General features: G+C 39.7%; 1 protein-coding gene across 5 annotated transcripts in view; it reads right to left on the reverse strand.

Annotated features, from left to right (window-relative positions):
- Window positions 1-27646, reverse strand: part of SEMA5A (semaphorin 5A) — a 350426-nt gene that overhangs the window by 35262 nt on the left and 287518 nt on the right. For all 5 annotated transcript variants that reach the window (XM_027798610.2, XM_055705236.1, XM_055705237.1 and 2 more), the window contains exon 17: window positions 2451-2676. In XM_027798610.2, the coding sequence (XP_027654411.1) occupies window positions 2451-2676 (226 nt within the window). The remainder of the gene's footprint in view (window positions 1-2450; window positions 2677-27646) is intronic.

Genomic DNA, 27646 nt, shown 5'->3' on the forward strand with positions numbered 1-27646 from the left:
GAATGAGCATGAAGTAATGACAAAGTTATGAGGACACTCACTAGGAAGAATGGACAGATGTATAACAGTTTCTGCTCTGTCAACTACTCAATATAAAGCATTTCAATATTCAGTAGTTTGGGGATTAGTCAGCCAAAATCCTTCTCCCAGATGAACATTTCAATTACCATGCAAAGGGGTCAACTCCCATGCATTAGTCCAATGATTAATTATTTCCAAATGAAGCAAAGCAGTAGCTTCAGCAAGATGTGACAAATAAGCTACGCCACCGGGAAATTCATGAATCTGATGTTCAGAAGTGAAAGAAAAATCTCCAAGCTAATCAGGCAACGAATGCGCCTGAACCCTTATCTCTTGCACTACTCTGCCTGAACGCTTTATTTAATAAAACGTAGGCACTGTTACTTCTGACTATATTCTGTAAGAAAAAGTCAGCCCAACTCCAGGAGAGGACTTACGATCATGACTTCAGAGCTGAGAAAGGCGTCTCCATGCTTAATTTTCTTCAGCAATGTGATCTAGGACAAACTGGCTCTTGCACTGGTTTGCCCTACTAACCTGCTCTCTAAGTAGCTCCGTACACTCCATTCTTAAGTGCTGACATCTCAGCTGTCAGACAAGAATATATCTAGATTCTTCTGTAGATCTACTTCTAGTTGTTGTAACAACTCCCCTAATTCTGTACTATCTGACGGGGAAAATATTCTCTTTCTCATTTAGTCTTATGACATTTTTAAAAGGTGTCATAAATGCCTAAGCGTTTAAAGACAGCAAAGAGCAGCACCACCATCCAAAAGTCTTATTTAGGAAAATAATGGTATCCTTGTGCAATCCAGAGCAAAATCTTTGCCAAATGCTAGTTTGAAACTTAATTTGGATGAAAACATGAGAATAGCAGAAACACTTGTTACAAGAGTTGCCCCACGCCAAATCTGCCTTGCTATCCAGACCTGAAAAATAAACACTGGACACTGTAGATTGCCTGAAACAAGAATGACATAGGGTATTAAACTGAATCTCATCTGGAGTACCATGGCTTTTGCTTTATTATTTCATGCAGTTCACTGCAATGTATTTCTTTAAAAATTACTAACATCCTGCCCCTCCAAAAAGGCACAGATGACAAGTGAATCAATAGAGGTTTTACACAGAATGAAGGGCATGGGGGGAAAGGTTCTAGCATCTTCTCACAGAAGCCATCCCTGCAGCCCCCCTGCCACCAAAACTTTGCCTTGTAAACACAATACAGACACTGATTTTCACAGTAGTTGGTCTATCTGGAAAAAAATACTGAGAGCTAGAAAGCCCAAGGACTCAGAATCCATTCTCTCTTTGTGGCCTTAGATAAGCCAGATGCCTTCAGTTATACCTTTTTTCAGCTAACCTGGGTAACCGGTTGTGAAGATACCAAAGGCTCTGTAAGTGGAAACCAGGTCTATAAATATTCAAATATAATAATTAAAAATAAATATTTTCTTAGATTATATAAATAAAAAATAATACTTAACAAGAAATACTTAAAAAGAGACACTTAACAGTGCTTATGTTTTGTTAAATAAAACATTCAGGCAGAGTGCAAGAGACAAGGGTTCAGGCGCATTCTTTGCCTGATTAGCTTGGAGATTTTTCTTTCACTTCTGAACATCAGATTAATGAATAAAAATAAAATACTTTAAAAGAAATTTTATATTATAAAATAGATAATTAAAACTAGACAATTAATTAAATGTCATAATAATATTAGAGTGACTGTCACAAGTTCTTATATTTTATATATATATATATATATATGCACACATAACATATTCAAAACCATGTACTATTGATTGGGAAAGAACAAAATTCTGAAGAAAAAACAATTCCAATCTAAATTCATCTAAATTTGAAAAGACTTTGAAGGAGTTCAGTTTCCCATCTCAGAAACAGAATTTGAAATTGCTAGCAATAGCATAACATAAACTTTTATACTAGAAATTATCCAGTTCATAAAGTCCTCATTTAGTTAAACAGCTGCATGAATCTTATAGCTGTTACTTTAGGATTACTGTGTAAAAAGTTCTTCTCATCATCAGTACTATGTATTCTAGCTAAATATTTATCAAATACATTAAAGATGCACAAACTCTCCCCAGTAAAAACCCAGAAGTGACAGAATTCCCCACAAACTGGACTGCCACGTCATGGCTCACAGATTATCATAAAGAATATTAAAATAACCTGGCAAGTCTCATAACTGATGTTAAAAGACACTTGATTAGTCTGAGTCATGAAGCTACATCCAGAAGAAATATAAGCTAGATTCCTCATTATGATCACTATGCCCTCCTTTTCAGTATCAGTTATGTTATGCAAAACAACAGCAAGCAAAAAAGTTCCACTCTGTGCTGAAAATGGAACTGCAGACACCTTGCTAGCAGGAGGCATCATGCAGCCACTCGAGCTTTGCTTACCATCTGTCGAGCATCCACTGGTGCCATCGCTGGAACAATAACGCATTTCAATCCTTTGCCTTCCCACCTCTAGCAAATTTGGGTCAGGCAATCGTGCTTTGCAGGTGTATCGGAAACGTTGTTCATAGTGGCCACCATTGTCTGAAATATTGACTGGGGTCCAAGGTGTCCAAGGAGTTGTCTTTTTTAACTCTGGACAGGCATTGGTGTTACAAGGTTGATATTCCTGAAATAAAATGGTCATAATCAATATATGAAAAAAAAACCAAAACAACCAAACCCCAAACCCTCAAAACAGACAAAAAGTCAATCAATCAAAAAGCCTCTGGTATTTTTTTCCAGCTATTCCAATAGCAATGATCATCAATAAACTTTTAATTCCAATCTCAAACTGAAAGTGTTTTTTTCTGCTTCTAGGCAAGTACAGTAGCACACTGCTAAAAGCAATAGTATACCAGTAGAAATTAGATCTATTACATTCATAAAAAAACAGTAAAATGAACAGTAAAAGTACCATGATAAAGCACATCCTTTATAAATTAATAGCCCCAAATAAAGTGTAGCTAAATATGTTAAAGCTTTTAATTAAGACAAATACTGACAAATTGCAAGTACAAGACACAAACCAGCAAATAATTCCTTGGTAAAATCTAGTGGCATATGAATAAGCGATCCACTGTCCATTTTTTTATATTACCCATATAGTACAAGGGTACAATGGACAACAAATGTTTTCTATTACAGAAACTGGCTCTCTGAGGTACATGTTGCCCATAGCTTCAGAATTGCTAAACCTATCATCAGAAGCAAATTCCCTGTGGACTTACATGCATCAAAAGGAACAGACCACACCTAAGAAACAAATGCAGAATTGCGAATATTCTCAAGCCCCACAGTGTACACCCTCTGACCAGTAACATCAAGATCTGTAGGTCCTGCCCAGTCATTTCTGAGAGAACAATATACTTCATATGATGCAAGTGGTTTGTGAACTATATGGCTGAAGTTAAACAACCATTAAGTATCAGAATGAATTCATGCTAACGAATTATTAAAGACAAAAGGAAATAGGCATCAGTGGAACAATTTTAAATGATCTCTCTACCTCTGACATCTTAGAGACATACCCAGCGGAGAGCACCTTTTCAAAAGGAGCCTATTAAACTGTGTAATTCCACTAAATACTAAAAACCATGGACACAATAGAAGTTAAGATTTTATCACTGGCCAGTGTGGTGAGGCAGGCTTCAAACTGAAGGACTCAGGGGGAGGAGTCCAATGTGACAACGCTCATGCCATCGCATCCAACTGTAGAATAAGCCAGGCCAACCAGAGCAGCTCCTTAGCTGCCTCCCAAGGTGAGTACCAGAAGGCCAGCCACCTCAAGGGCGTATGTGGCTACAGAGGATCCACTTGCACTCCTCCTGGAAAATCTGCGTGCTTGAATATCTCTCTGCAATGCCTGTACAGCAACACATGCAGCATGGGGAAGAAAGAGGGAAAAGTTAGAGATCTGTGTGCAGTCACAGCGCCATGATCTCATTGCCATTACAGAGACATGGTGGGATAGCTCACATGACTGGAATGCTGTCACAGATGGCTGTGTACTTTTTAGGAAAGACAGGTCAGCCAGGAGAGGTGGTGCAGTCACTCCTTAGTAAGGAAGCAACTGAATGTATCAAGCTCTCCCTTGGGGTAGATGCAGAATAAGTCAGGAGCTTACGGGTAAAGACAAAGGGGCAGGCCAACATGGGGGACACTGTTGTGGTTGTTTGCTACAGGCCACCTGATCAGCGAGAGAAAGTCAATGAGACCTTCTACAGATAATTGAAGGTAATCTCACAGTCACAGGCCCTGGTTCTCATGGGGGACTTCAATTTCCCTGACATCTGCTGGAAAGACAGCACAGCTAGGCTCATGCAGCCCAGGAGGTTCCTGCAGAGTGCTGATGATAACTTCTTGACACAGGTGGTGGAGGAGCCAACAGGCAAAGTGTGCTCCTGAACCTTGTACTCACAAACAAAGAAGGACGGTTTGGGGATGTGAAGGTTAGGGGCAGTCTTGGCTGCGGTGACCACAAGATGGTGGAGTTCACGATCCTGCATGGAGGAAGCAGGGCAACAAGTAGGATTGCAACCCTGGACTTCAGGAGAGCTAACTTTGGCCTCTTCAAGGACCTACTTGCAGGAATCCCATGGGTTAGGGACTCTAGAAGGTAGGGGGTCCAGGACAGTTGCCTGATATTCAAGCATCATCACTTCCTCCAAACTCAAGATAGGTGCATTCCCATGAGGAGGAAATCAAGCAAAGGAGGCACAAGGCATGCATGGATGAGGAAGAAACTTCTAGCAAACCTCAGACACAAGAAGGAAGTTTACAGAATGTGGAAAAAGGGACACACCACTTGGAAGGAATATAGGGATGTGGTCAGAACATGCAGGGAGATGACAAGGAAGGCTAAGGTCCATTTGGAATTAAATCTGGCAAGGGAGGTCAAGAACAAGAAGAGCTTCTTCAAGCACATCAGCAGGAAAAGGATGACTGCAGAAAATGTGGGCTCACTGCTGAATGAGGTGGGTGCCCTGGTGATGAAGGACACAGAGAAAGTGGAGTTAAAGAATGTTGCCTTTGCTTCAGTCTTTACCGACAAGGCCGGCCCAGACCCCGAACACGAGAGGAAGTCTGGAGAAAGGAAGACTTCCCCTTGGTCAAGGAGGATTGTTAGAGATCACTTAAGCAAACTTGACACCCACAGTCCATGGGCCCTGATGGGGTGCACCCCAGTGTGCTGAGGGAGCTGGCAGATGTTATCACCAAGCTACTCTCCATCATCTTTGAAAGGTCATGGAGGACAGGAGAGGTGCCTGAGGACTGGAGGAAAGCCAGCGTCACTCCAGTCTTCAGAAAGGACAAGAAGGAGGACCCAGGAAACTACAGGCTGGTCAGCCTCACCTCCATCCCTGGAAAGGTGATGGAACAGCTCATCCCAGAGGTCATCTTTAAGTATGTAGAAGGAAAGAAGGTCATAAAGAACAGTCAACATGGACTCACCAAGCAGAAATCATGCCTGACCAATGTGAATAGGCTTGTATGATGGAATGACTGGCTGAGTAGACAAAGGGAGAGTATAGGATCTTGCCTACCTTAACCTCAGCAAGGCTTCTGACACTGTTTCCCACAACAGCCTCAGAGGTAAGCTGAGGAAGTGTGGGTCAGATGAGTGGACAGTGAGGTGGATTGAGACCTGGTTCAGTGGCAGAGCTCAGAGGGTTGTGATCAATGTCTCAGTCTAGCTGGAGGCTTGTAGCTAGTGGTGTCCCCTGACAGTGGTCAGTACTGAATCCAGTTCTATTCAACTTATTCATCAGTGACCTGGATGAAGGGACAGAATGTACCCTCAGCCAGTTTGCTGATGATACAATACTGGGAGGAATGGGTGGTACAACCAGCAGGCTGCACTGCTGTTCAGTGAGACCTGGGCAGGCTGGAGAGTTGGGCACTGAGGAATCTAGTGAAGCTCCACAAAGGCAAGTGTAAGGTCTTGCACTTAGGGAGGAATAACCCCATGTACCAGTACTAGCTAAGGTTTGGCCTGCTGGAAGGCAGCTCTGCAGAGAAGGACCTAGGAGTTCTGGTGGACAGCAAGATGACCATGAACCAGCAGTGTGCCCTGGTGGCCAAGAAGTCCAATGGGATCCTGGGGTGCATTAGGAAGAACATGGTCAGCAGATCCAAGGAGGTGATCCTGCCACTCTGCTTGGCCCTGGTGATGCTGCATATGGAGTACTGTGTCCAGTTCTGGGCTCCCCAGTTCAAGAAAAAAACTGAACTAGTGGAGAGGATCCAGCTGAGGGCTACAAAGATGATGAGGGGGCTGGAGCATCTCCGCTGTTACGAGGAAAGGCTGAGAGCTGGGCATGTCTAGCCTAGAGAAGACTGAGAGGGGATCTTACCAATGCACATAAATATCTTAAGGGCAAGTGTCAAGAAGGTGAGGCCAGGCTCTTTTCAGTGGTGACCAGCGACAGGACAAGGGGCAAGGGGCACAAACTGCAAGACAGGGAGTTCCAGCTGAATATAAAGAAAAACTTCTTTGAGTGTGACAGAGCACTGGAACAAGCTGCCCAGAGAGGCTGTGGAGTCTCCTTCTCTGGAGACGTTCAAACCCCACCTGGACATGATCCTGTGCAACCTGCTCTAGGAGAACCTTATTTAGCAGGGGTGCTGGACTAGATGATCTCCAGGGGTCCTTTCCAATCCTGACCATTCTGTGATTCTGTAGTACAACCAACTTCTCCCACAACCCCTAGTCCAGCTGATACCACCATGTTCCAACAAGCAATATATTACCTGCTGCTCTCTTTCCCATGGTGACAATAGCCTTTTTATCTCATACTTTCCTCAGTCCACTACCTCTTCTCCCAGATGGTCTAACTTAGTAACATACCCAATTAGGATGAGAACAATTGCTCTATATTTTGGTTTAAAGTCTTTATTACTATTTAAGATCTAAAAGAAGCTTCTTTGTCTGAAAGCTTTTCTAATTCTTCCATCTATTAGACTTGGGAAAACAACTGTTCTCCAGAAACCCCTGCCCCCCTAACAGAGCAAGGTACTGGAGAACCCAGCATTATCTTCAAGACTGTTATGTTCTGATGTCAGGTGGACTTGTGACAAACTTCCTGGTGGCATGGCTTTGTGGTACTTCAGGCAAGAAACAGCTCTTATCCCAGAGACTTCAGGTGGCCTACTCCTGTTTACTCCTCAAGGCTGTGCGAAGTCCCTTTCCACCTTAAAATCTGGTGATCATTACACTGCTGACAACATGAACCATACTCAAGGACCATCTGTGAAAGAGGATCCCCTTAGAGCACAGAGGACTGGATCAGTCTTTCCAGGCCCCGAGTTGCAGCCTTGACTGGTTTCTGGATCAGAAGACAGCAAAGAACAAGCAAACTATCTAGTCCTGTGTACAGCAGGGGAAGTAATATCTTCATGTCTCTCCCAGGCAACTGTTTCATGTATGTTTTAGACTGAGGATAGAACATATATGATTATTCTCCTCGCAGCTCATGCACAGTAAAAGGGAAATTATAACATTAACAGATCCCAGCAACAGCCAGAACCACCTTGCTTGCTTTCCCAGCTGGCTATTCCCCTCCAACCTGCAGTCCCCTGTAGCAGCTGAACTACAGTGTGTCTTTTAGCAAGAATACTCTTTCCCTTTTTCTTTTTCTTTTTTTTTTTTTTAAAAAAAAGATGTCTAGCACTGATGAGTCTATCACCTCCCTGCATCAGCTGTTCCGCTATTTAGTAATCCTCAAAGCCAACAAATTGGAACTTAATTCAAGGCTGCATTTTCCCCTTAATTTAATTTTCCAGTCACTGAATTTTGCTGTGCCTTTATCAATATACTGATACTGAAAATGTTCCTTGTCCCATACCTACAAAGAAATTTTTCATGCCCAAGCACCCATACATAATGATAAACTAAGCTGAACTTCTTAGAGCTACATAGGATTTAAAACCTGATCTCCAGGTCCTGTGCATCCCTATGTCTTCTTTTTGTCCTATTTCCTTATTTTCTTTAAGACTGGGCACCAAAATCTGACTTGGCACTCTAGAAGCAGTCTTATCAATACAGCACGCAGAGGCAATCATGACCCTGTTCCGCTTGACAGTCTGACTTTAATACATATTATACATATTATTGCATTAGTGCTTTTTCCTTCCACAACATTGCACAAAGAACTTAAGTAGACCCAATTATCTTTGATACCCTGTCCTTCTCTAAATCACAGCTTTACAACTACATATAGTTTCCTATCCTGCAAGAGGCTGGTATTTGGCAATATTAAAATACATTTTATTAAGTTTTGCAATTATCTAGCATATCATTTACTACCCCAACAATCTCTGTCATGGTGTAGCTTTACTGAAGATGTCTTGTATTACTGTCTAGACTGTTGATAAAAAATGTTAAGTGCTATTGACCCAAGAACTGATTCCAGGCAGACCCTGCTAGACACATCCCAGTCATTTATATCTATCCATTAACACCACATTTTGTTAGTGAGTCAGCTTTTAATCCATTTAACATTTGCCATCTATTTCAGTTTTCCAAATCAAAGTATTTTCTGTTGCAAAGGCAAATGTCTCAGAAAAAAATCAATGACAGTCTGGGAGAGGTACTGTATCACTTTCACACATCTTGAAACACAAGCTCTTTTCTAGTAGCATACAAGCAGGAATAATTCAATCAGTGTTTGTTTCAATATGTTCACAATGGTCTAAAAGTTCCAGTCTCTCATTTGCTGTTGATTTTTTAAACTGATATTTTTCCGTTAAAAACAAAAGCTGCTAGAAATGTGAGGTCTTTCTACACTGGATATAGCATAGACAGGTGAAGGACACGTCAAGTAGAATGCGAGAGATACGCAATGAACCCTTTGTCAAATCAAAATAAGCAGTAAAGAAAGAAGTTAATTTAGCGGCAGCATGTTGTGTGCTGTTTTACTAACACACATCTGAGGGGAATACATCAGCTCAGTTTTTTCTAGAAAAACAGACTATAAGGAATCAGTATGCTTCAGGATTCTAGTCCTCTCATACACCCTAACATGAGCCAGAAAAGCAAGGTGCTCCTTAAAAGCATCTGCAGAAACCATTTGTTAGTTTTTCCTTTCTTCTCCTTTGGTGCATAACTTATAAAAAAGTTCATCTGCTGTCATGCTGGTCTGTTCAACCCCTGGATAATACCCATGAAAGGCTCAGAATGGCAGGAGAAACTAAAGTACATGTAGATTACACAGAAAACATTTACAGCAGTAAATAACATCTCTTTGAGAAAATTCAGAGGAATATCCTAACAGTGGATGACTCCATTAAGTTCTGGCACCACTAACGACCTGGCAGAGCCTGCTGGCTTCTCTTACAAACAGCAAGTGCTGCACTGCTCTACCAACTACCTTGAGTGCCACAGAGGAATCAAAAATCACATTGTGCTTCGTGAAAGCGTTGATGTGATCCGACGCTACAAAACTGCAGTATAAGCAGAACAATAATTGTGCTCTGAATGGTCTCAGATTTGGAAGTAAAGGAAGGGGAGATCACAGATGGGTATACACCGTGCTGCTAGCGTAAATACATAGTCTGGAGGGATTTCTCAGAGACTGGGAATATAGGAATGTTGCAGCACTCTCCAAACTATCAAGCTGCAACAAGGTCTTTTACCATTTCATACCAACATACTCTTCATGCCAGTCCCTCTACTACCTCCTCATCTCTCCTCACCCAAGGTGTGTGTTCTCTCTGCTTCTTCTTCCTCGGCTGCTCTCTCTTCTTTGGCTGCCCAGCCACTTAACCAGCCACAGCTGCACCCTGTCTACATCAGACAACCCACCGCCCCTGAAGCCAGCCCACAGCTGTGTATTATCAATGTTAATTAACCCAGATTCATCCCTCTACATAGAAACTGCTATCTTTGCTTGGATTATCCTCCTCTTTTCTCCTTGTCCAACACTTGAATAATTTTCTCAAGTGGCTGTCATGTTTTAACCTGGTAGGCAGCTAAACACACAACCACTCACTCAGTTTTCTCCCTGCCCGATGGGATGGGGGACAGAATAGGAAGAAATAAAGTAAAATCTATGAGTTGAGATAAAGACAGCTTAACAGGACAAAAAAGGACACCAAAAAAAATAGTGATAAAAAACTTAAATATACAAAACAAGTGATGCACAACACAATTGCTCACCACCTGATGAGCGATGCCCAGCCAGTTCCTATGCAGCATCCCCTGGCCAGCTTTCCCCCTAGCTGATATACTGTGAATGACAACATATGGTATGGAATAGCCCTTTGGCCACTTTGGGTCAGCTGTCCCAGCTGTTGGCCCTCCCAGCTCCTTGTGCCCCCAGCCTACTTGCTGGTGAGTGGGGTGAGAAGCTGAAAAGTCCTTGACTTAGAGTAACCACTGCTTAGCAACTACTAAAACATCAACGTTATCCCCATCCTAAAAGACACAGCACTGTACCAGCTATTAGGAAGGAAAGTAACTCTATCCCACCTGAAACCAGGACAGTGTCATGGATACAATAATAAAGCAACCGCATTGAGTGAAAGTCTCAGATGAAACACTGAGGGCTCAACTCAGCAAAAAAAACCAGTGGTGAGAAAGAACTAGACCAGCAGCGGAACACTCTGCTTCAATCGGGCTGTTGAGAGGAGTCAAGACAGTGGCTGCCAAACTCCACTCCATGTCCTCCACATGGACTGAAGAAAGAGATGGGACCAAGCTCTCCTGGGAGGGGTCACTAGGTACCCACAGAGGAACATTCAGGGTCTGATATGATGTTTTCAAGTACATTAGTTCTTAGGGTATACTTGTGGACTCAGAACAATAATTATTTGAGGACATTTCCAGACTCCAAAAATATCACTGCAACAGTTTAAACTTAACCACATTTTCAAAGTTCTCTTCGCAAGTTGTCCTAAAGCTTGTGGCCTAATTTACCATAATGTAGCTTTCAGTTTAGAGTGGATTTAGTCAGGTGAGATTATTAAATTTATGCCTGGATATGGCTGGCAAAGATGCAATAATACCTTTAAAGGCTAAATATCAGAGGACAGCCCAACATTTAGTTGGGACTTTTACATAAAATACACACAAATAAATACAAAATGCGTGTCTATGAAAATGATAAAATAAAAAATTATCACAAAGCATACCGGTGGCAATATGAGAAAAGGCATCATAAATGAAAAACATAATTTGGAATGATAGAACATAAACATTAATTATGCTATTAACCAGGTAGCTTGCTTCTGTATTTAAAGAATATTTCCTAGTATTTGTGTATAATGAAAAACATTTTTGTTGTTGTATTATTTTAGAAAAAGAAACTCAAATGTTATTTCCAAAACATTTCAAACTGGAGGAGATAGTTCCTAAATAATGTAGAACAAAATTCTACTGTTTTCTTGTGTAGGACATAGAACAGACTACTTTTTTTTGTCTCTGAATAGCCACTTCAGTCAAATTCCTGAAAATTTTGAGAATCTCTGAGACTTTTACTCCTACTTTAAGTTTGATTTTAATTAAACAAACAGCATGATAGTCTGATACCTCCTTAGGAGATTAGACTAAAATCTTATCTACATTTGACTACAATTTCCTATTAAAAATGGATTTCACTGAGAGATATCCATTCCTTTTTGTATTATGTGTTTATATTATGGAGGGTTTTCTCTTCACAAACTCTTATTTCTTTGAAGTATATAGCATGTCTGTGTTGAATGCACTTCTTTGGTTCTCAGCTGTGTTTTTCTTTCTCATCTCTTAGTGTGAAAGAGTATCTTCACAAGGTAGCTAAATCGACCTTAACAGCCCGTTTAAATATTTTCAGACCAAGTCACCTTTTAGGATTTGGTTTTGATATATTGTATGCATTCTCAAATATTCTTTTGGAATCATCAAACAGTCCATTAGTTAAAAATTACTTATACTTTTTTGCTTTTTGTTCATTGTGCTAAACTTCAGGGGTTTGGCCTAAAATATTCATTTATTCACATATTAAGACAGCAATAGAAAAGAATGCCACTGATTCATAAATTCAGTGGTGTAGTATGTCACCTGGGACAAGACAGGGCTGAAGATATAAAAACCTGAGTCTCTCAGCCATCTACCAAGCTGTGAGTTTGTCACAGCAATATGTAGTTAAAGGAAAGGATAGCTCTCACATGCAATCAAAATAAAGGCCAAAATGAATATAACAGTGTCATAAAACTGAAGAGAAAAACAGTTCCCATTTATAGGGGGCCTTGTTTACACATCAAAACATAAGTTTCCTGAAGAACTAATATACCCTTTCTCTCTCAAAGAACCAGAAGATAGATAACATTTATCTTGCAGTGGTTGGAAAAAAAACCCCAAACATTCAGGAAAATCATTAACTGAACTTGAAAAAATAAATGGCTCATTTATTTTCATTACAGAAATGTAGTCTTATCCATTTGGAAAAGCATTCTCAAACTAAAACAAACAAAAGACAAGTCAGTCCCTCATCAAGTTTCTACTTAGGTCCACAGTATAAAAAGGCAGGTTCTTCAACCAAATGCCATTAGATATACCTTACTTTATTACAATTTTTCTATTACAATACTATTTCAAAAGCATGACCTGAAAGATCCCCCAAACGCCATTAAGTCCAACTCATTAAGCAAAACCTCTTCTTACATTGTAAGTACACAGCTATACTTAAAACACAAAAATTTTTCTACAATCACCGTTGTTTTTAATCATGTAAAGGCACATCTATATCCTAGTTTATAGGCATTATTTTAGCTTCAGTTGACATCAGTGAGAGTAGTTCCATTGATTCCAGTGGAACCAGGACTTCAGAGACTAGTGCTGAGCACAGATGCCATCCTGTAGTGCTGTAAAGTAAGGGTAGGTAGGTTGTGTTTGCATTTTAAAAAATATTTTGATGGATAGAGGAAGGAAAATAATTGTGTCTTATGCAAAAGCAACAAGTTTCTTCTGGAGTGAATGGATTTCTTTTTTGGATGCAAATACTGACTGAACACAACATTTTGTTTCAATTTTGTGTATTTTAAACAAAAGAATCGAAAAAAACTTCCATTGAGGTAAAGGGGGATTTAAAAGGAGTTAAAGGCTGGGTTTAGAATCATTTTCCCTGGAGGAGTTCAGGGCCTGTTGGGCTAGTCATCAGACTGGGACAGTTTGGGACTCAAATCTATATTCAACATCATCCATTTTATTTAGGTAAGAAAAGTTCCTACTTTCATTATCTCTTACTAAACCCATCAAATTTTGGAATGGAGAAAGCCACGACTTCCCTCTTACTTTTTCTCTGCCAGCTATTTCTGTAATTCTGTGTTTCAAAGCTACATTTTATGCCAAACTAGTCAAACTTTTGTGAAGGGAATTGTTACAAAAATTTAAATCACTTAATTGTGAGAAGCTTAACTGAATATCTCAACGACACTGGGTTAGTAGGAGCACATTCAGCTCCACTTCAGCAAGCAGAATGGCCGAGTTGAATCAAGGAAGTGCCGTTCTCATTCTTTAGTACTGCTCCTTGGATGCTCACATTCACATTGGCACCTGAGAACCATTTAGAGTGATAAACATTTATTTCATATTCATGACAATTCCTAATAGTGTAAGAGTTAATTTTAAAGCCTGATATTTGGAATTAACTCATATTCAAAATGAAATCAGAAATGTCTAAGGAAGGAAAAGCTTATTTATACTTAAAGGATTTTTAAAAACTGTAGAAAGAGGCATAGTAGTTAATATGGATTCTTCAAAACCTAATCTATTTATGGACCTGCATTATAATTAACCACCCTACACAAATGCACCTAGCAAATGAAATTGTTACGTGATACAAAACGGGACAAGTTTGTCAAGATTTGTAAATTGTTTTTCTTATTTTTACATAACTGAATACATCAAGAATTTATGTGTATTTTTGCACACTGCTCATGGAGAAATGAAAAGTAGTAAAACCACAGTAAAGCTACAGCAGCAAGTCTGCCTGCTGACAGTTCCATTTGTAGCAAGCCTCCAAGCATCCCAGCGCTACTACTAGAGGAGTCCACTTCTCTACCCCCTGTGCAGAGCAGCCTGCTAACACAGCGCACTTACTTGAATCTCCACACCCATTTAACACTTGCATGGTCAGACTATCAGCTCTCTGGAGGAGAAGCTGTTTTGGACTGTCCTTTTGCAGGCCTTTGTATAATGGGATCCTGATTCATCATGAAAGCTTCCAGGCAGCAGGACCGCAGTAATGCTAGAACTACAATGCTTTGCAAGTTAGCTTCCTGCTATACCAGGCAGCAGATCTGCAATCCTCCCACACTGCTAAGGCAGGAATGAGTCCCAAGCCGTAGTCACTATGGGACCTCGAATTCTAAAATGGCAAAAAAGCCCATTCTCAGTGCTTGTATGTTCTTAATACTGGAAAACAACTCAAAACTCAAAGAACTGACTAGTGGAATTTACTTTCAGTTTTCAAGCTAAGAATGAAGTAAACTTAAAATGTAATGTGTTTCAGTGAAATGAATTTGAATTTTGGTTACAGATGTCTCTTCTGACATTTGCCTGCATGTCCAACAACCATTCAGAATTCAGTGCCTTGAATAGGCTGCAACTGGAGACTACATGTTTATTTTTACTGGGCACTCACCTCACTTCCAGGGATGTGTTTCACACCCACAAGGGGAATGAACATTCTGTCTGGTTACCCAGTTCCTTTTTGAATATGGATTTACTTTGAAATCTAGGCTTCTCTTATTAAGTTAACCACAGATTTTCTTTTGAGGAACAATACCTTCTACATTTTGCCCACAATGGCATAAGCCACCTTTAAATTACCCTGTTCTTTTCACTCTCAGGGACACTATTGAATCCATGGTTAATAGCTAGGAAACAAGAAATGCCTCTAAAAACGCATGGCATAAACAGAAAATTCTTCCTCTCTTTCCTTCCCTTTCACTCTACACATGGTCTACGAAAATCTCACAAAATGGACAAGCTGCGCAACATGCTCTGAAGGATCACATACTCAGCTACACACAAGAACACAGCACATGGGTTTCCCCTGACTAAAGGGTTTTTTTAGTTAACAAATTTTACTTTCATGATTTTAACACATTCATGCAATTATGTGCTTTTCTGCATTTGTGTGCCACACTAATTCTAAGTGTCAGACTTAAGCACTAATTAGAGTCAAAGATACTTAATTGCCAGTCCTAACAACTGATAAATAATAGTCCAGGCCCTCAAAATCATTATATTGGCTTAAAAGAAACCCAGACACTGGGAGGGACTCCATCTTGTAAAGGAAGTTGATACAGTTTATGCATTATTGTTACTAAGAGCATGTCCCATCCTTCTATCAAAAATTATCATTTTTCAGGTAATTTACTGTTTAGGAGACAGGTGTCCAGGACTTATTTGCTCTTGTTCATAGTCAGCTCTTGCTGCAAATCTCTCCTTATCTATGGTTTCATACACCATGTGGCCACCTGGCACAGTACAAACATGCCTCCTGTTCTACCAGCTCCCCGGCAGGGTAGGAACTGCTACAGAACGGGGCTGGTCAGAAGCTGGGGACCATCACCACCTGAACTCACTAAAATTTGATAAGCCCAGAGGTGTCTGTCAAAGGACCAAGGATTCAGTTGTTTTTGTCCTCGGTGTTGTCATTTAGACTGCTGCAAAGCCTGCACAAAGGAAGCGTAAGATATTACTGCGCAGACAAAAACAGAACATACAGGACCAGAAATAATCAAGCCCATTAGGCTGAAGAGATTTTTCCACCTATAAATGACTGCATGAATTTACCAAAACTGACTCAACAGTAATATATAGCAGGCACTACATTGCCACATAGTGAAGGCCTGAACCTCCAAATCTGAGCAACAACAACATGATAAGTAGATGGTGAAACATAAGTATCATTAAAGGTAAACGATGTGTTACTTGTACAGAAATTATAACTAATATTTCCAGCATTTAAATCGGCATGTACAATCAGTGTGTAAACATCAGCTTTGAAATCTATATTTATACACTTAATTATAAAGAGAGGAAATTTAACTTAACCTTTAAAATTAAGAATGTGTTAGGTGCAATTTGAAAAAAACAGGGACAGAAAAGTGGCTTCCTATGAGCTGCAGCTTTGCCTGCCCGGTCACTCAGTACTACAGAAGTGGGGAAAAAGAGGGTTGTTCAAAATTGTATTTTGGGGCATATGATCAGCTGATTGGAAACAAGTGAGTTGCTGCAGCTTAGTGAGTTACCACTCAGCTGGGCCATGCTAATGATCTGTGCATGTGGCTTTATTCATTACAAATGCAAACGTAACTGCAAGAGAAGGTAGATTAAGTTGGATGGATAAGGGCTGATTTACTGTGCTGTAATAACTCAATTGTTTGCAATTAGCTTCACATACCCTTACTGAGAAGCTTAAAGTTTTTCACATAGGTCCTATAATTCCTGAAAAAAATATTTTAAATTGCTGAAACAGTTATTATTAACTTAAAATGTATTTTTTTAAACTGCTGGAAATCATGGCTATCAAGTATTTATTAACTGAGAGTAAGAATGTTAGAAGATAACCCAATTGTCAAAAAGGCATGAAAAGGCTGTTTACTCATCAATTTTAGAGACCGCTGCTTTGTAATGACTGTGAATCTGTTATCACACATAAAATACCTTCAATTCTATTCAGCACAAGTTTTCCTTCATGTATGCTTCTAGAAAGACAATGAGAATTATATTCTTGTTGTAAAAGGAGATCTATCTTCAACAATAAATTTTTGAACACCAAAAGTGGAGGCAAATCTGGAACTTTAGTTTTCACGGGAAACACTAGAGTTCCTTGGCTGCTTTGTGCCCTGGAAAGAATTTGATCCTTAGATTCCTGATTCTTAGATTCACCCATTGCTAGCTATAATGATCGTCAATGTGACTTTTCCTGAACTTAGCAATGGAAGAAATCTGCAAACAAGTTTCAGTTGGGTTTGTCTGCTATCAGTAACCCCACGGGTTGCTAAAATAATGTGTAAATGCAAAGCAAGAAGAGAAGAAAGTAAAAACGGCACAGCCTGTAATCATGAGGATGAGGATAAGGAACTGAGGCAGTACTCCTATGGAAAGAAATGGCTCATTTATTTCGCAAGGCAGTTTCAAATTAAGCACAGTGGTAAAGTATTTCTGGAAATTTACATAATGAGGACACATTTACTTCCATAATATTCTGACCTGGAAAATCAACTGTGTGAAAAGACAGCAAGCAAGTGATGCAGAAAAATAAAACCGTTATTACTATTTTATAGCCAGCCACAGAGCTCACTTTCAGATTCTTATTAATTTATCCATCACCACTTATTGCATCATCAGTGCAGCCTCATATTAAAATTAATCCTTTTATTAGTCTATAGATCATCATTAATCTTATTTTCAACAATTACACAACCTTTTAGGTTCAGCTGAACTTTCACATTTTAAGCTCAAAACCTAATGGCAGAAATGCAACTACTAATCAGTGGTACATCAAAACAGACCTGAGAGCATGGAATTGTTAACTGCTTGTGAAGTCATTCAGACAAGCACTCAATTGCAGCTTGTCGTGTTGGGTTCCCCCCCCCCCGCTTAATTATAGAGAGCTATAAACTGTTATTTATACAAAAAATGGAAGCAAAATTTGAGAAACATAATGTTGGAAAGAGCTGAAGTCCAGTTTTTCTTTGAAAACCTGATTATTTTAATATTCTTATTGTATTTTTTATTCTAAAGAATGTCTTAAATGATATAAAAATCACTGGGGGAAAAAATCCTATAATGCCACCACTCCTGAGATATCACTTGAAATGTTAGAGCAGCTGCTAAATGACAAATGTGTAAGTGATGGAAATGGCACAAACCGAACAGATGAGGAGCCGTGAACTTTAATTCAGAGTTGCCAGTCCAAACCCAGGAGCTGCAGTGAAATCAGACCTACTTGCTGAAATGCATTAAACTGTGCAAGTATTTATATCCACTGAAAACAGATTTAGCCACTCAAACGAGACACATTCAATGATTTTGATCATTTGCACCTTCTGATGAAGTAGCAGAAAGAGTATGCTCTGCACTTTTGAAAAAGAAGCCACTTAGTAGGTGATCTGAATGTGGATTTGGAAGCCTAATGAAGGTGGCAAAATATGCCTGCCAGAGATGTCTCCAGCACCAGATGCATTGCTGCCATCTCCAAAGCCTCCAAATATTAGGAAGCTCTAATTATCTACTGGAAGTCAAGAATGTGAAGTTAACATGTATGTGAACATCCATGTCTTCCTAGCTCAAAGGCCACACTAGTCTTCTGTAAATGAGTCAAAAGGCAAACCCAAACACAACCCCCATCCCCAAAATCCCTTTCAAGAAAAATTTTTCTCCTTCTATACGTTGAGACTAGACATACACCTGTGGAAACCATGTATAAAAGGTATATTAAAAAAAATAATGCTATAAACCTCTTTTTCAGGCCTTGACCCAGGCACACTGAAGTGAACAGCAGTATAACTGAACCAAAAATGCATTTAAGCATAATTTAGTATTTTATCACACCAGACATCTGCATTTCCCCAGGGCAGAAGTTGCAGCAGAGCTGACAGACATGAATGTGTGCCCACACCTCAATCACTACTGCTACAGTTGAATGTATAAAAACAAAACCATCTTCAGTTATAGCTTGTAATCACCTGGACAATAAAGCACGGTGACCAAGATGCCAACACATTTGCTTCTGCAAACTCCACTATGGGGAGATATGACCTCTAGCAAAGGGGGACACCTGAGCTGGTTAAATCGCCATAGCAAGCGTCAGGGTAACTCACCTGTCAGAGCCCCTGGCTATGTGGGCAAACCCCCGCAAAAAATAAAAAGATAATCCAAATAATAGCATAAAAGTTTATAGGTTGCCTGCCTGAAGAGCAGAAACACAGAAACAGATATATGAAATATGCCTCTAGTTGTGATAATAAATTTAAATTCAGATTACCTACAAACTTCCACGGGTCAGCGCTTAACATGTTCAGTAAGTGAAACTTCACAGGGAAATATAAATACGGAATTGTCTTTAGTATTCTCATGAGTGGATATCAAGTTCTCAAAGTTTGTACATATAATATAGGATTCAGTTGCCCAAATGCAGGGCTCTGCTGCCATTTTAAATGCTATAGGTTATCTTGCCTAGCTTCCAAATTCCTCTGCAAGTACATGGGTCTCTCACATCGCCCCTGGTATCTTCCACTTTCACCCAGATGTTACAGATCCTCTACAGCTTCTCAAAACACAACACGTGTCTCTCTTTAGGAAAATCTGCACCCTGCCCTTGCACCCACCAGTCGAGCCTGGCATTTTTCACAATCGTGTCAGAACTGAATCTCCTATTTTACATTTTCCACTTCATTTGTGGCAATCTAAAAAACTCCTTAGAAATCAATTTCTCTCACACAACACACTACACTTTTAGCTTTTTAATATTGTTGGGTTTATATAAAGTTTATTTACTGAGGGTTTAATTTGGCTATGTTGTATTTTTGGAACTCTGTGGTTGTGAATAAAACACTTTTTTTTTTGATCTCCAGCCAATTCCTGGTAAGACAGATGTTTCTGGGGGGAAAAAAAATGTACTAATTGGATGCTGGCTACATATTATGCTTTATTTCCACTATGAGGAAGAAAAAGGCAAGAATAGCTGTGTGCTTCCTTTGCATCTCTTCAAACATGTGCTGTTCTGTATCTGTCATGACCAGAGCATAAATCAGATCAGGTTTTAACTGTGTGCTTCAGCTCAGAACTGCTGAGGCCTATGCTCTGCTGCTGTGGGGAAATTCCCTAGGATTAAAGCCCTTTTATTTTACACCTTGTCTGAAGTCTTAAAAAAAAGGCTGAGCACTATATAGGGGAAAGGTGGCACTGCTAAAGACATTCAAGCCATAAGGTTAATGAAGAAAACAAAAGGAGAAAGCCATTATAGACTGTACAAAAATAGGAAAGAAAATACTGTAGTAATGAAAATGAAATGACCAGGAACAGAGTATGGCTCCCTGGTAAATTTAAATCAAAGCATATTTCAAATGGAGCAATTTATGAGTTCCAACAAGTTGAATGTATAACAACAATATCTTTTCTTAACACAATACTCCTAAGAGCTCTTAAAGAAGAACTTTACTACTTAATGCACACACAGGATCCTTAACTTCTCTTTATACTCAGCTATGCTCATCTCAGTCTTGTCCCAAATCAAATTTCCACATGCTAGCTTTGCCCACTTCTTATCATAAAATTCACATAACCTCATTTACTAGGGGAAGAAAAAAAGGAGATGAACAAGGATTGATTTACACCACAGTGATCAAACTAGGCAGAAAAAAAAAAAAAAGTCAGTGATATGTCATCTGCTAAAATTCTTCTTTTCAACAAGCCAGAAAAGGGACACAAATAGCTACAAGTAACGAGAGCTGACTTACATGCCTGACATTGGAAATTTAACAGCGGTCCGTGCCTTCAGGATGCTGAAGCTGCAGACTGCCACTGGGTAACAGTGTTGTATTTACTCATCAAAGCAATATATAAACCCACATTGGAAATTATTGGAAAAGCAAGGGCTGGGTAATGCACAATGTTGTATTTCAGACATTCCTAGCAACGTGGAGAGGACTTACTGCAAGTAACTGTGCAAACATGGCTGGAATACACAGGACAAACTCACAGGACTGATTTTTAGCTCAAGACCAGGATGAGTGCCCTGAACTTACACTGCATGCTTTGTTTTGACAGCTCAGTACACATATCATCAGCTATTTGGCATTTTCAGGCCAATGACATTAGTAACTGTAAAACAAATGTCTTACCTAGGGACTGCAAATTGCTTTTTATGAGAAAATAACAAGAAGTATTTTGTATTCACATTGTGTTTTTGAATGCAAAATGTCTGGCCATTTATAAAGAGTTCTAGCCTATCAAAAAAAAAAAAAAAAGAAAAAAAAAGTAAGAAAGATTGCTGAGCACTATACTATTGGAACTGCTTGATTTAAGAGTCTTGTCCTGCAGAATGATTAGGAAGTTACGGAAGCTCACAGAAGGAATTCTATTTGGGAAAGGCTGCACTGGGTTTGTGTGGCAAGGTTTTGGTAGTGCAAGGCCACAGGGGTGGCTTCTGTGAGAAGCTTTCCCCATATTCAATAGAGCCAGTGCCAGCCAGTTCCAGGGCAGATCCACCACTGGCCAAGGCCAAGCTCATCAGTGATGGTGGTACCACCTCTGGGATAACATATTTAAGAAGGGGTGAAAAAACCCCAACACGACAGCAACTGCAGCCAGAGAGAGGAGTAAGAATATGTGAGAGCAACAGCCCTGCAGACACCCAGGTCAGAGCAGAAGGAGGGCAGGAGGGGCTCCAGGCACCGGAGCAGAGGTTCCCCTGCAGCCCGTGGTGAAGCCCATGGTGAGGCAGGTTGTGCCCCTGCAGCCCATGGAGGTCCATGGTGGAGCAGATATCCACCTGCAGCCCATGAAGGGTCCCACACCAGAGCAGGTGGGTACACCTGAAGGAGGCTGTGACCCCATGGGAAGCCTGCATTGGAGCAGGCTCCTGGCAGGACCTGTGGACTGTGGAGAGAGGATTCCACGCTGGAGCACGTTTGCTGGCTTGTGACCCCGTGGGGGACCCACATTGGAGCAGTGTGTGAAGAACTTCAGCCTGTGGGAAGGTCTCATGTTGGAGAAGTTCATGGAGGACTGTCTCCCATAGGAGGGACCCCACGCTGGAGCAGGGGAAGAGTGTGAGGAGGAAAGAGCATCAGAGACAACGTGTGATGAACTGACCGCAGCCTCCATTCCCTGTCCTCCTGTGCCACTCAGGGGGAGGAAACAGAGAAAATCAGGAATGAAGTTGAGCCTGAGAAGAAGGGAGGGGTGGGGGGAAGGGCTTTATATGATTTAGTTTTTCTCATTATCCTACTCTGATTTGATTGGTAGTGAAATAATTTCTCCAAGTGAAGTCTGTTTTACCTGTGACAGTGATTGGTGAGTGATCTCTCCCTGTCCTTATCTCAACCCACAAGCATTTTTTTAAGTTTTCTCTCCCCTGTCCAGCTGAGCAAGGGAGTGATGGAGCAGCTTTGGTGGGCACCTGGCATCCAGACAGGGTCAAACCACCACACGGCAAGGATGCAAAGGCAGCTTGAGATTGCACGAAAAGGGAAAATTATAGCAAAATACTTTTGTCAGTTTTGGGTTTTGTTTTTGGGGTTTTTTTCCCTTGAACAAGCCAGTAAGACACCCTCCTGCCTTTCCACTGATCTAAGATACTCAGAGAAACCTGTCACCAAAATACAGAAGATGAAAGTAAGTCTTTCTTCCAGATGCCCAGAGACAAGGCAACAATGGTAAGAGCAGTAAATGCAGAAAATGGTGCAGATGGGGTAGGGCAGGTCTTATGTTTTGTTTTTAATTTTCCCTTAAGTATTGTATAAAAGACTCCTTAAAGGAAAAAAAAAAAAAAGATGAAAAACAATAAAAATCATAAACAGAAGATAATGACTGACTTTGCTCAACCATAGACAGATGTTAATGTAACTACATAAAATAAAAGTAGCAATAGCTAAAGAAATTTCACTGATAAGAAAATGCAGGTGTTTGGCAAGAATTTGGGGATGAAAGTGTGGGGATGCAAGCAGTTGGAAGGATCCCAAGGGAGAGGGAAGAACGAAGATGACAGAATGTAATTTTCAGTAATCTTTGCTCTGCAGAATAAAATTCTCACAAAGCCTTAAAGGGAAGGCTCAAAGGTGGGGTTTTTTTCATGCCAACTAGTTCACTTATTCATACTGTTGCAGGTGGTTTGTTTTTTTTTTTTTTAAAAAAAAAACAATTAGAAATGGTGTATCTTTTATCTTTTAGTTCTGTAATTCAAAAATGTGTATAATGTGAGACTTAGTTTCAGTCACGGTCTCTAGCACATCTTAAGACTGGCTTCTCAGCAAGGTGTAGCTGTCAGTTAATATTTTAGTAGCAGTGATAAGGTATAGAAGATGAGGCCCACATGCTGTGCAGTTAATTCTTGGTTTATAAACGCAATCACTCTGCAGACAGTGAATGATATATAAACACTCTGTGTTAATGGATCCCAATACTATATGAAACATAAGAGTTTCCACCCAGGTATTTGTGTGCTAGTAGACAGGCATGAGAGAGATGCCTGAAAAAAATTTAGGAAGGAAGAACAATGCATGTAAGTTTAACAAAGATTTGTTTAAGGTGTACAAAATCATGCAACATTACTCTGCTTTCTCACTCTTAAGATCAAGTAATGCTTAGATGTGTTATTTCAGTACATACTATTTTGGAACAGAATGTTTCATATTTTGCTTTTTTTTAAAAAAAACATTTCATACCACTAAAAGAATATTTTTGTAACTGTTTTGCCACCTAGGATTGCATCACTGTGTCTTCATGTTTGGACAGGTCTTTGAGAAGTCAGAACTTTGAAGCTGCTGTTCCTTGAACTGTACCTGATGTCGTCAAAACATTCCTAAAATTGTGGAAGTGCTTTTTTAAATCCCATGACAAAGGAAAAAAATTAATGTGACCACCCTGCAGAATGACTGAGAAAGTCTCTGATGTTAGAAAATAGAAAGTTAACTACTTGTTTCCTTTGGAAGAATCTGTAGCAGATGCATGAGAGTAATTTTGGGGGTTTTGAACAAGGACTCTGGAAAGAATCAGTCCAAGGTGGTATGGCTTTATCCTGCTCAGAGGCAAACAGACATTGAATTTTGTATGTAGGAATGTTCCAACAAGTGTTTAGCTAACACTTCAATACAGGATCTATAATCTGGCTGCTATAATATGGCTGCTCACATGTCTCAAAGACACAAAACATTACAGAAAATGCAATTCACTTTTTATAGGATTCGGTGACATTAAACCTCAAAATAATTTAAATCATTCAGTATTTCAAATAAGAATACCATCCTCAAATACTTTACATCCCCATCATTCCTTCCATTAGTTTAGCGTCACAGAACAATTCTTAACACAGAAGGAAGCTGAGATACAGGAACCTGGAAATCTGAAGAGAGACTTTTTACAAGGGCATGTAGTGATAGGACAAGACAGAATGCCTTTAAACTGAAAGAGGGTAGAGTTAGATTAGATATTAAAAAGAAATTCTTCACTGTGAAGATGGTGAGACACAGGAACAGGTTGACCAGAGCAGCTGTGGATGCCCCATCCCTGGAAGTGTTCCGGCCAGGCTGGATGGGGCTTTGAATGACCTGGTCTAGTGGAAGGTGTCCCTGCCCACGGCAGGGGGGTTGGAACCAGGTGGTTTTTAAGGTCCCTTCCAACCCAAACCATTCTATGATTCTATAACCACACCTTGTGCTATAATAGTATTAGATGTGATTATTATTCACATCCTAAAGTTGTGTTTTATCTGAAAAAGCCTCCCTTTCCCTTTCTACTGACAGAAGGAAGGACAAGTGGGTTCACAGATTGTATGCATTTCTAATGAAACAAAGCAATTCCTTAGTAGAGGGTCACATGGATTTACACAAATGACAAATTCAGATTTCTTTGTGACTCTTAATAAGGTCCCATGTGTCCTTTTATACACTAAAGATCATTAATTTAAAAAAAAAATATTACAATTTTAGGCACGGGAGTTTAAAAACAGCAATAAGAAGGAGAGCTGTGTATTTTATATCTACTTTAATTCAGTGATAAACAGAAGGATCTAGCTTGGAGGGGCTTTTGATCAGAAACACCGACACGTAATGTTAAGATTATGTAGTTTTATCAATACAGCGTACCATCTTATTTCTGGCAAACAGAGCAAATGCAGGCCTTCCTAGCAGCACAGATTATGAGATGTGAATATATAACAGTTGCATTCAATCAAGGGAGTTACCTAATCAGTAGTTAAATAAGAATGGTCAGTCTTCCCCTACCAGGACCAAAAACCCCAGATGTATCTTTATTTGCCCATGGGATAAGACTACTAGCCAGTATTAAGAATGAGAAGCTCATGATGTAATTTATTCCAGTGGATGTGAAGTCCACTGCACAAATTCAAGAAGCAGAAAACTTATTTCAAATCAAGGTCACTATCACAATCCCTAGCTGAAATGGGATTTCTGAGATGTTGATGTGAATACTAAGAGATTAAAATACTGAAAATTCAATGTGTTTTGTTTTCTTTTCATGACTATGGCAAGTACCACCAAACCTTCTAAGGAGCCATTCTCGCATTCCAACATGGTTGGTGCATCTGAAATCTAATCATAACTAGATCACTAACATGCTTCCTAGCTTTGTAGCTCAGTACATAGAGAGTAACTGCTGTTTGTAACAGGCTACAGGTTTTGCATTAAGCTAACACAGGCTTCAGGAACCTGTTGGGTTTTGCCTGTGCTTGTCTTGTCTGCCTGAAGATTTGCTTTGCATCCAATAGCAATTATTTAATTACCAGATCTCTATTAACTACTTTGTTTTAACTTTTCATTAGCTCTGTATCATTGTGTGATGTAATGTCTGTAGTGATATATACTTTGTAATTAAGGGGTATTTGTAACATGTAGTCACTGTGGGTAGAATGACCTATCAGACCCTCTTAACAAAACACAGCACAGAGGATTATCAGAAGCTTTGAAAGAACTGGCAGAGGACAATACCTGAAGTCCAGGGGCTATAAAAAACTCACTGATGGCCAGTTACTGGTCATCAAAGGAATGCAACCTCAGCAGCAAGGTAAATCAAGTCATTCTTGCCAAGCCCTAGGGGTAGCAAAGAGAACAAAGAACAAGCATCCAACATATGTAAAACACACACTACACAGTAAATTCAGATGCAATATGGACTTGCAGACCAATGAATAATAAGCAAGGTGCAGAGCCTGTTAGAAAACACAAGAAAGATCCCAACCACATTCTAAAGTGAGAAGAAAGAAACCATCAACATCAATGTCATACTTCTGGCAATGGACTTGTATGCTGAACAGTCCCTGTAAACCCACCCCCAGGCTGAAACCATCAACCTTAACACACAGAGGGGCAGTGGCAGGGCAGGCCTAACACCAGCGAGAGCGGGAGACTAAAAGTTTGTGTCCTTATGTTACCTGCATAAGGCTATTATGACTGTTATGACCACTGAGACTGTAATTAGACTAAGAATAAATTCTTGGCTTTGCATGAATGGTGTATTCTTTTTTGCCTGTAACAGGATTGTGAGTGTTAATAAACAGGTAGGAGTCCAAGCAATCTATTCTCTAACTTGACTGCAAGAAATTTATCCTAAAATATTATATGGTTAAGAGTATTTTTAAATTTGCATGGACAATTTTAATTCTATTATTGTCATTAGATCATGCACTGGAATTCCTGAGTTTGCAACTTTGTCATTTTTTAAATCTAAAAGAAAAATTTTAAAATTATTCTTTGCTGTTATTGTGATAAAGATTCTACCATTATCAACAGTTATATTAAACTGATTTGCCACCAGTACCTTTGAATTCAGAACTATAAAATTAAATGAGAAAATGGAAAACAAAAATCCAGATGCTGTTGGACAAAATAAAATTTTCAAATTCTACAAACTTAGATGTCCTGGGTCAAAATATACGTGGACAAATAAGCACAAAATAAATACACCTACATATTACTTGAAAGCATCCCAAATGGGGGAAAGGATATTGGGGGTGAGGGGTGCGGCAGAGTTAAGTTTGAGGAAAAGTATGAATACTCGTGTCTATTAACAATATAAAGAACCTGAACTGATAACAATATTCGTTACTTTTCTGTTTGATTTTTCTTCTCTGCAGGTGTATTTCTAGTAGTGAGTACCAGTGGCAAAGACAATTGCTAAGAAATGTAGAGGCACTCAGAATGCAGAAATGCAAAACAATCTTTACAACTGACAGGAGAAAAAGAGCTATGGTGCATTTTTTCTGTTTATGGATCAGAAAATAAAGATTATTTTTGCTTTGCAAATGAATCTCTTCAGCACAATATTTTAAAAAGTCTTAAGTGTCCAGGAAAGAGGGAACAAATGTTTACTTCAGAGACTTAAAGGTGGCCTTTGGAAGAATCAATAGTAAGATGTAGCAACTATTACCCTGACCTCTTGGAAGGCTTTTTCTCTGTCCTCCATATCTAATCTTTGTTATCATGTGATATCAGCAGAGACCTACGAACATCCTGGCCTCCCTGATTGTGATTATATTGTAATTACACTCATCCAACATGGAGGATGCAGATAGGACTGTAAAATGGAAATCTAGTATGGAGACCTGGGATAACAATGGAGAGAGCTACTCAAAAGCATTAAAATTTATTTCTGAGTAATACTGGATTGCTTTCATAAAGGTCTGGGGATTGTTGTAAGGCAGACATTGACATTTTTAATTATTTTTTTTTTTCCATAGAGCTTCTAGCTTCCATTTACATACCATTTTCAGAAAAGAATCAAAACCAGACTTCTCATTCATAGCATGTCATTTCAATGCTGGAGTGAAGAAAAGTGACAGAAAGGAATCCTTACCAGCACCAAGGGGAATACTGTAAATCATAATGTAAGGAATGAGCATGAGGCCCGAATCAGGTAGAGCTACCTG

The sequence above is a fragment of the Falco cherrug genome, chromosome 3, assembly GCF_023634085.1.
Source record: "Falco cherrug isolate bFalChe1 chromosome 3, bFalChe1.pri, whole genome shotgun sequence".
In the NCBI taxonomy this organism is placed as follows: Eukaryota; Metazoa; Chordata; class Aves; order Falconiformes; family Falconidae; genus Falco; species Falco cherrug.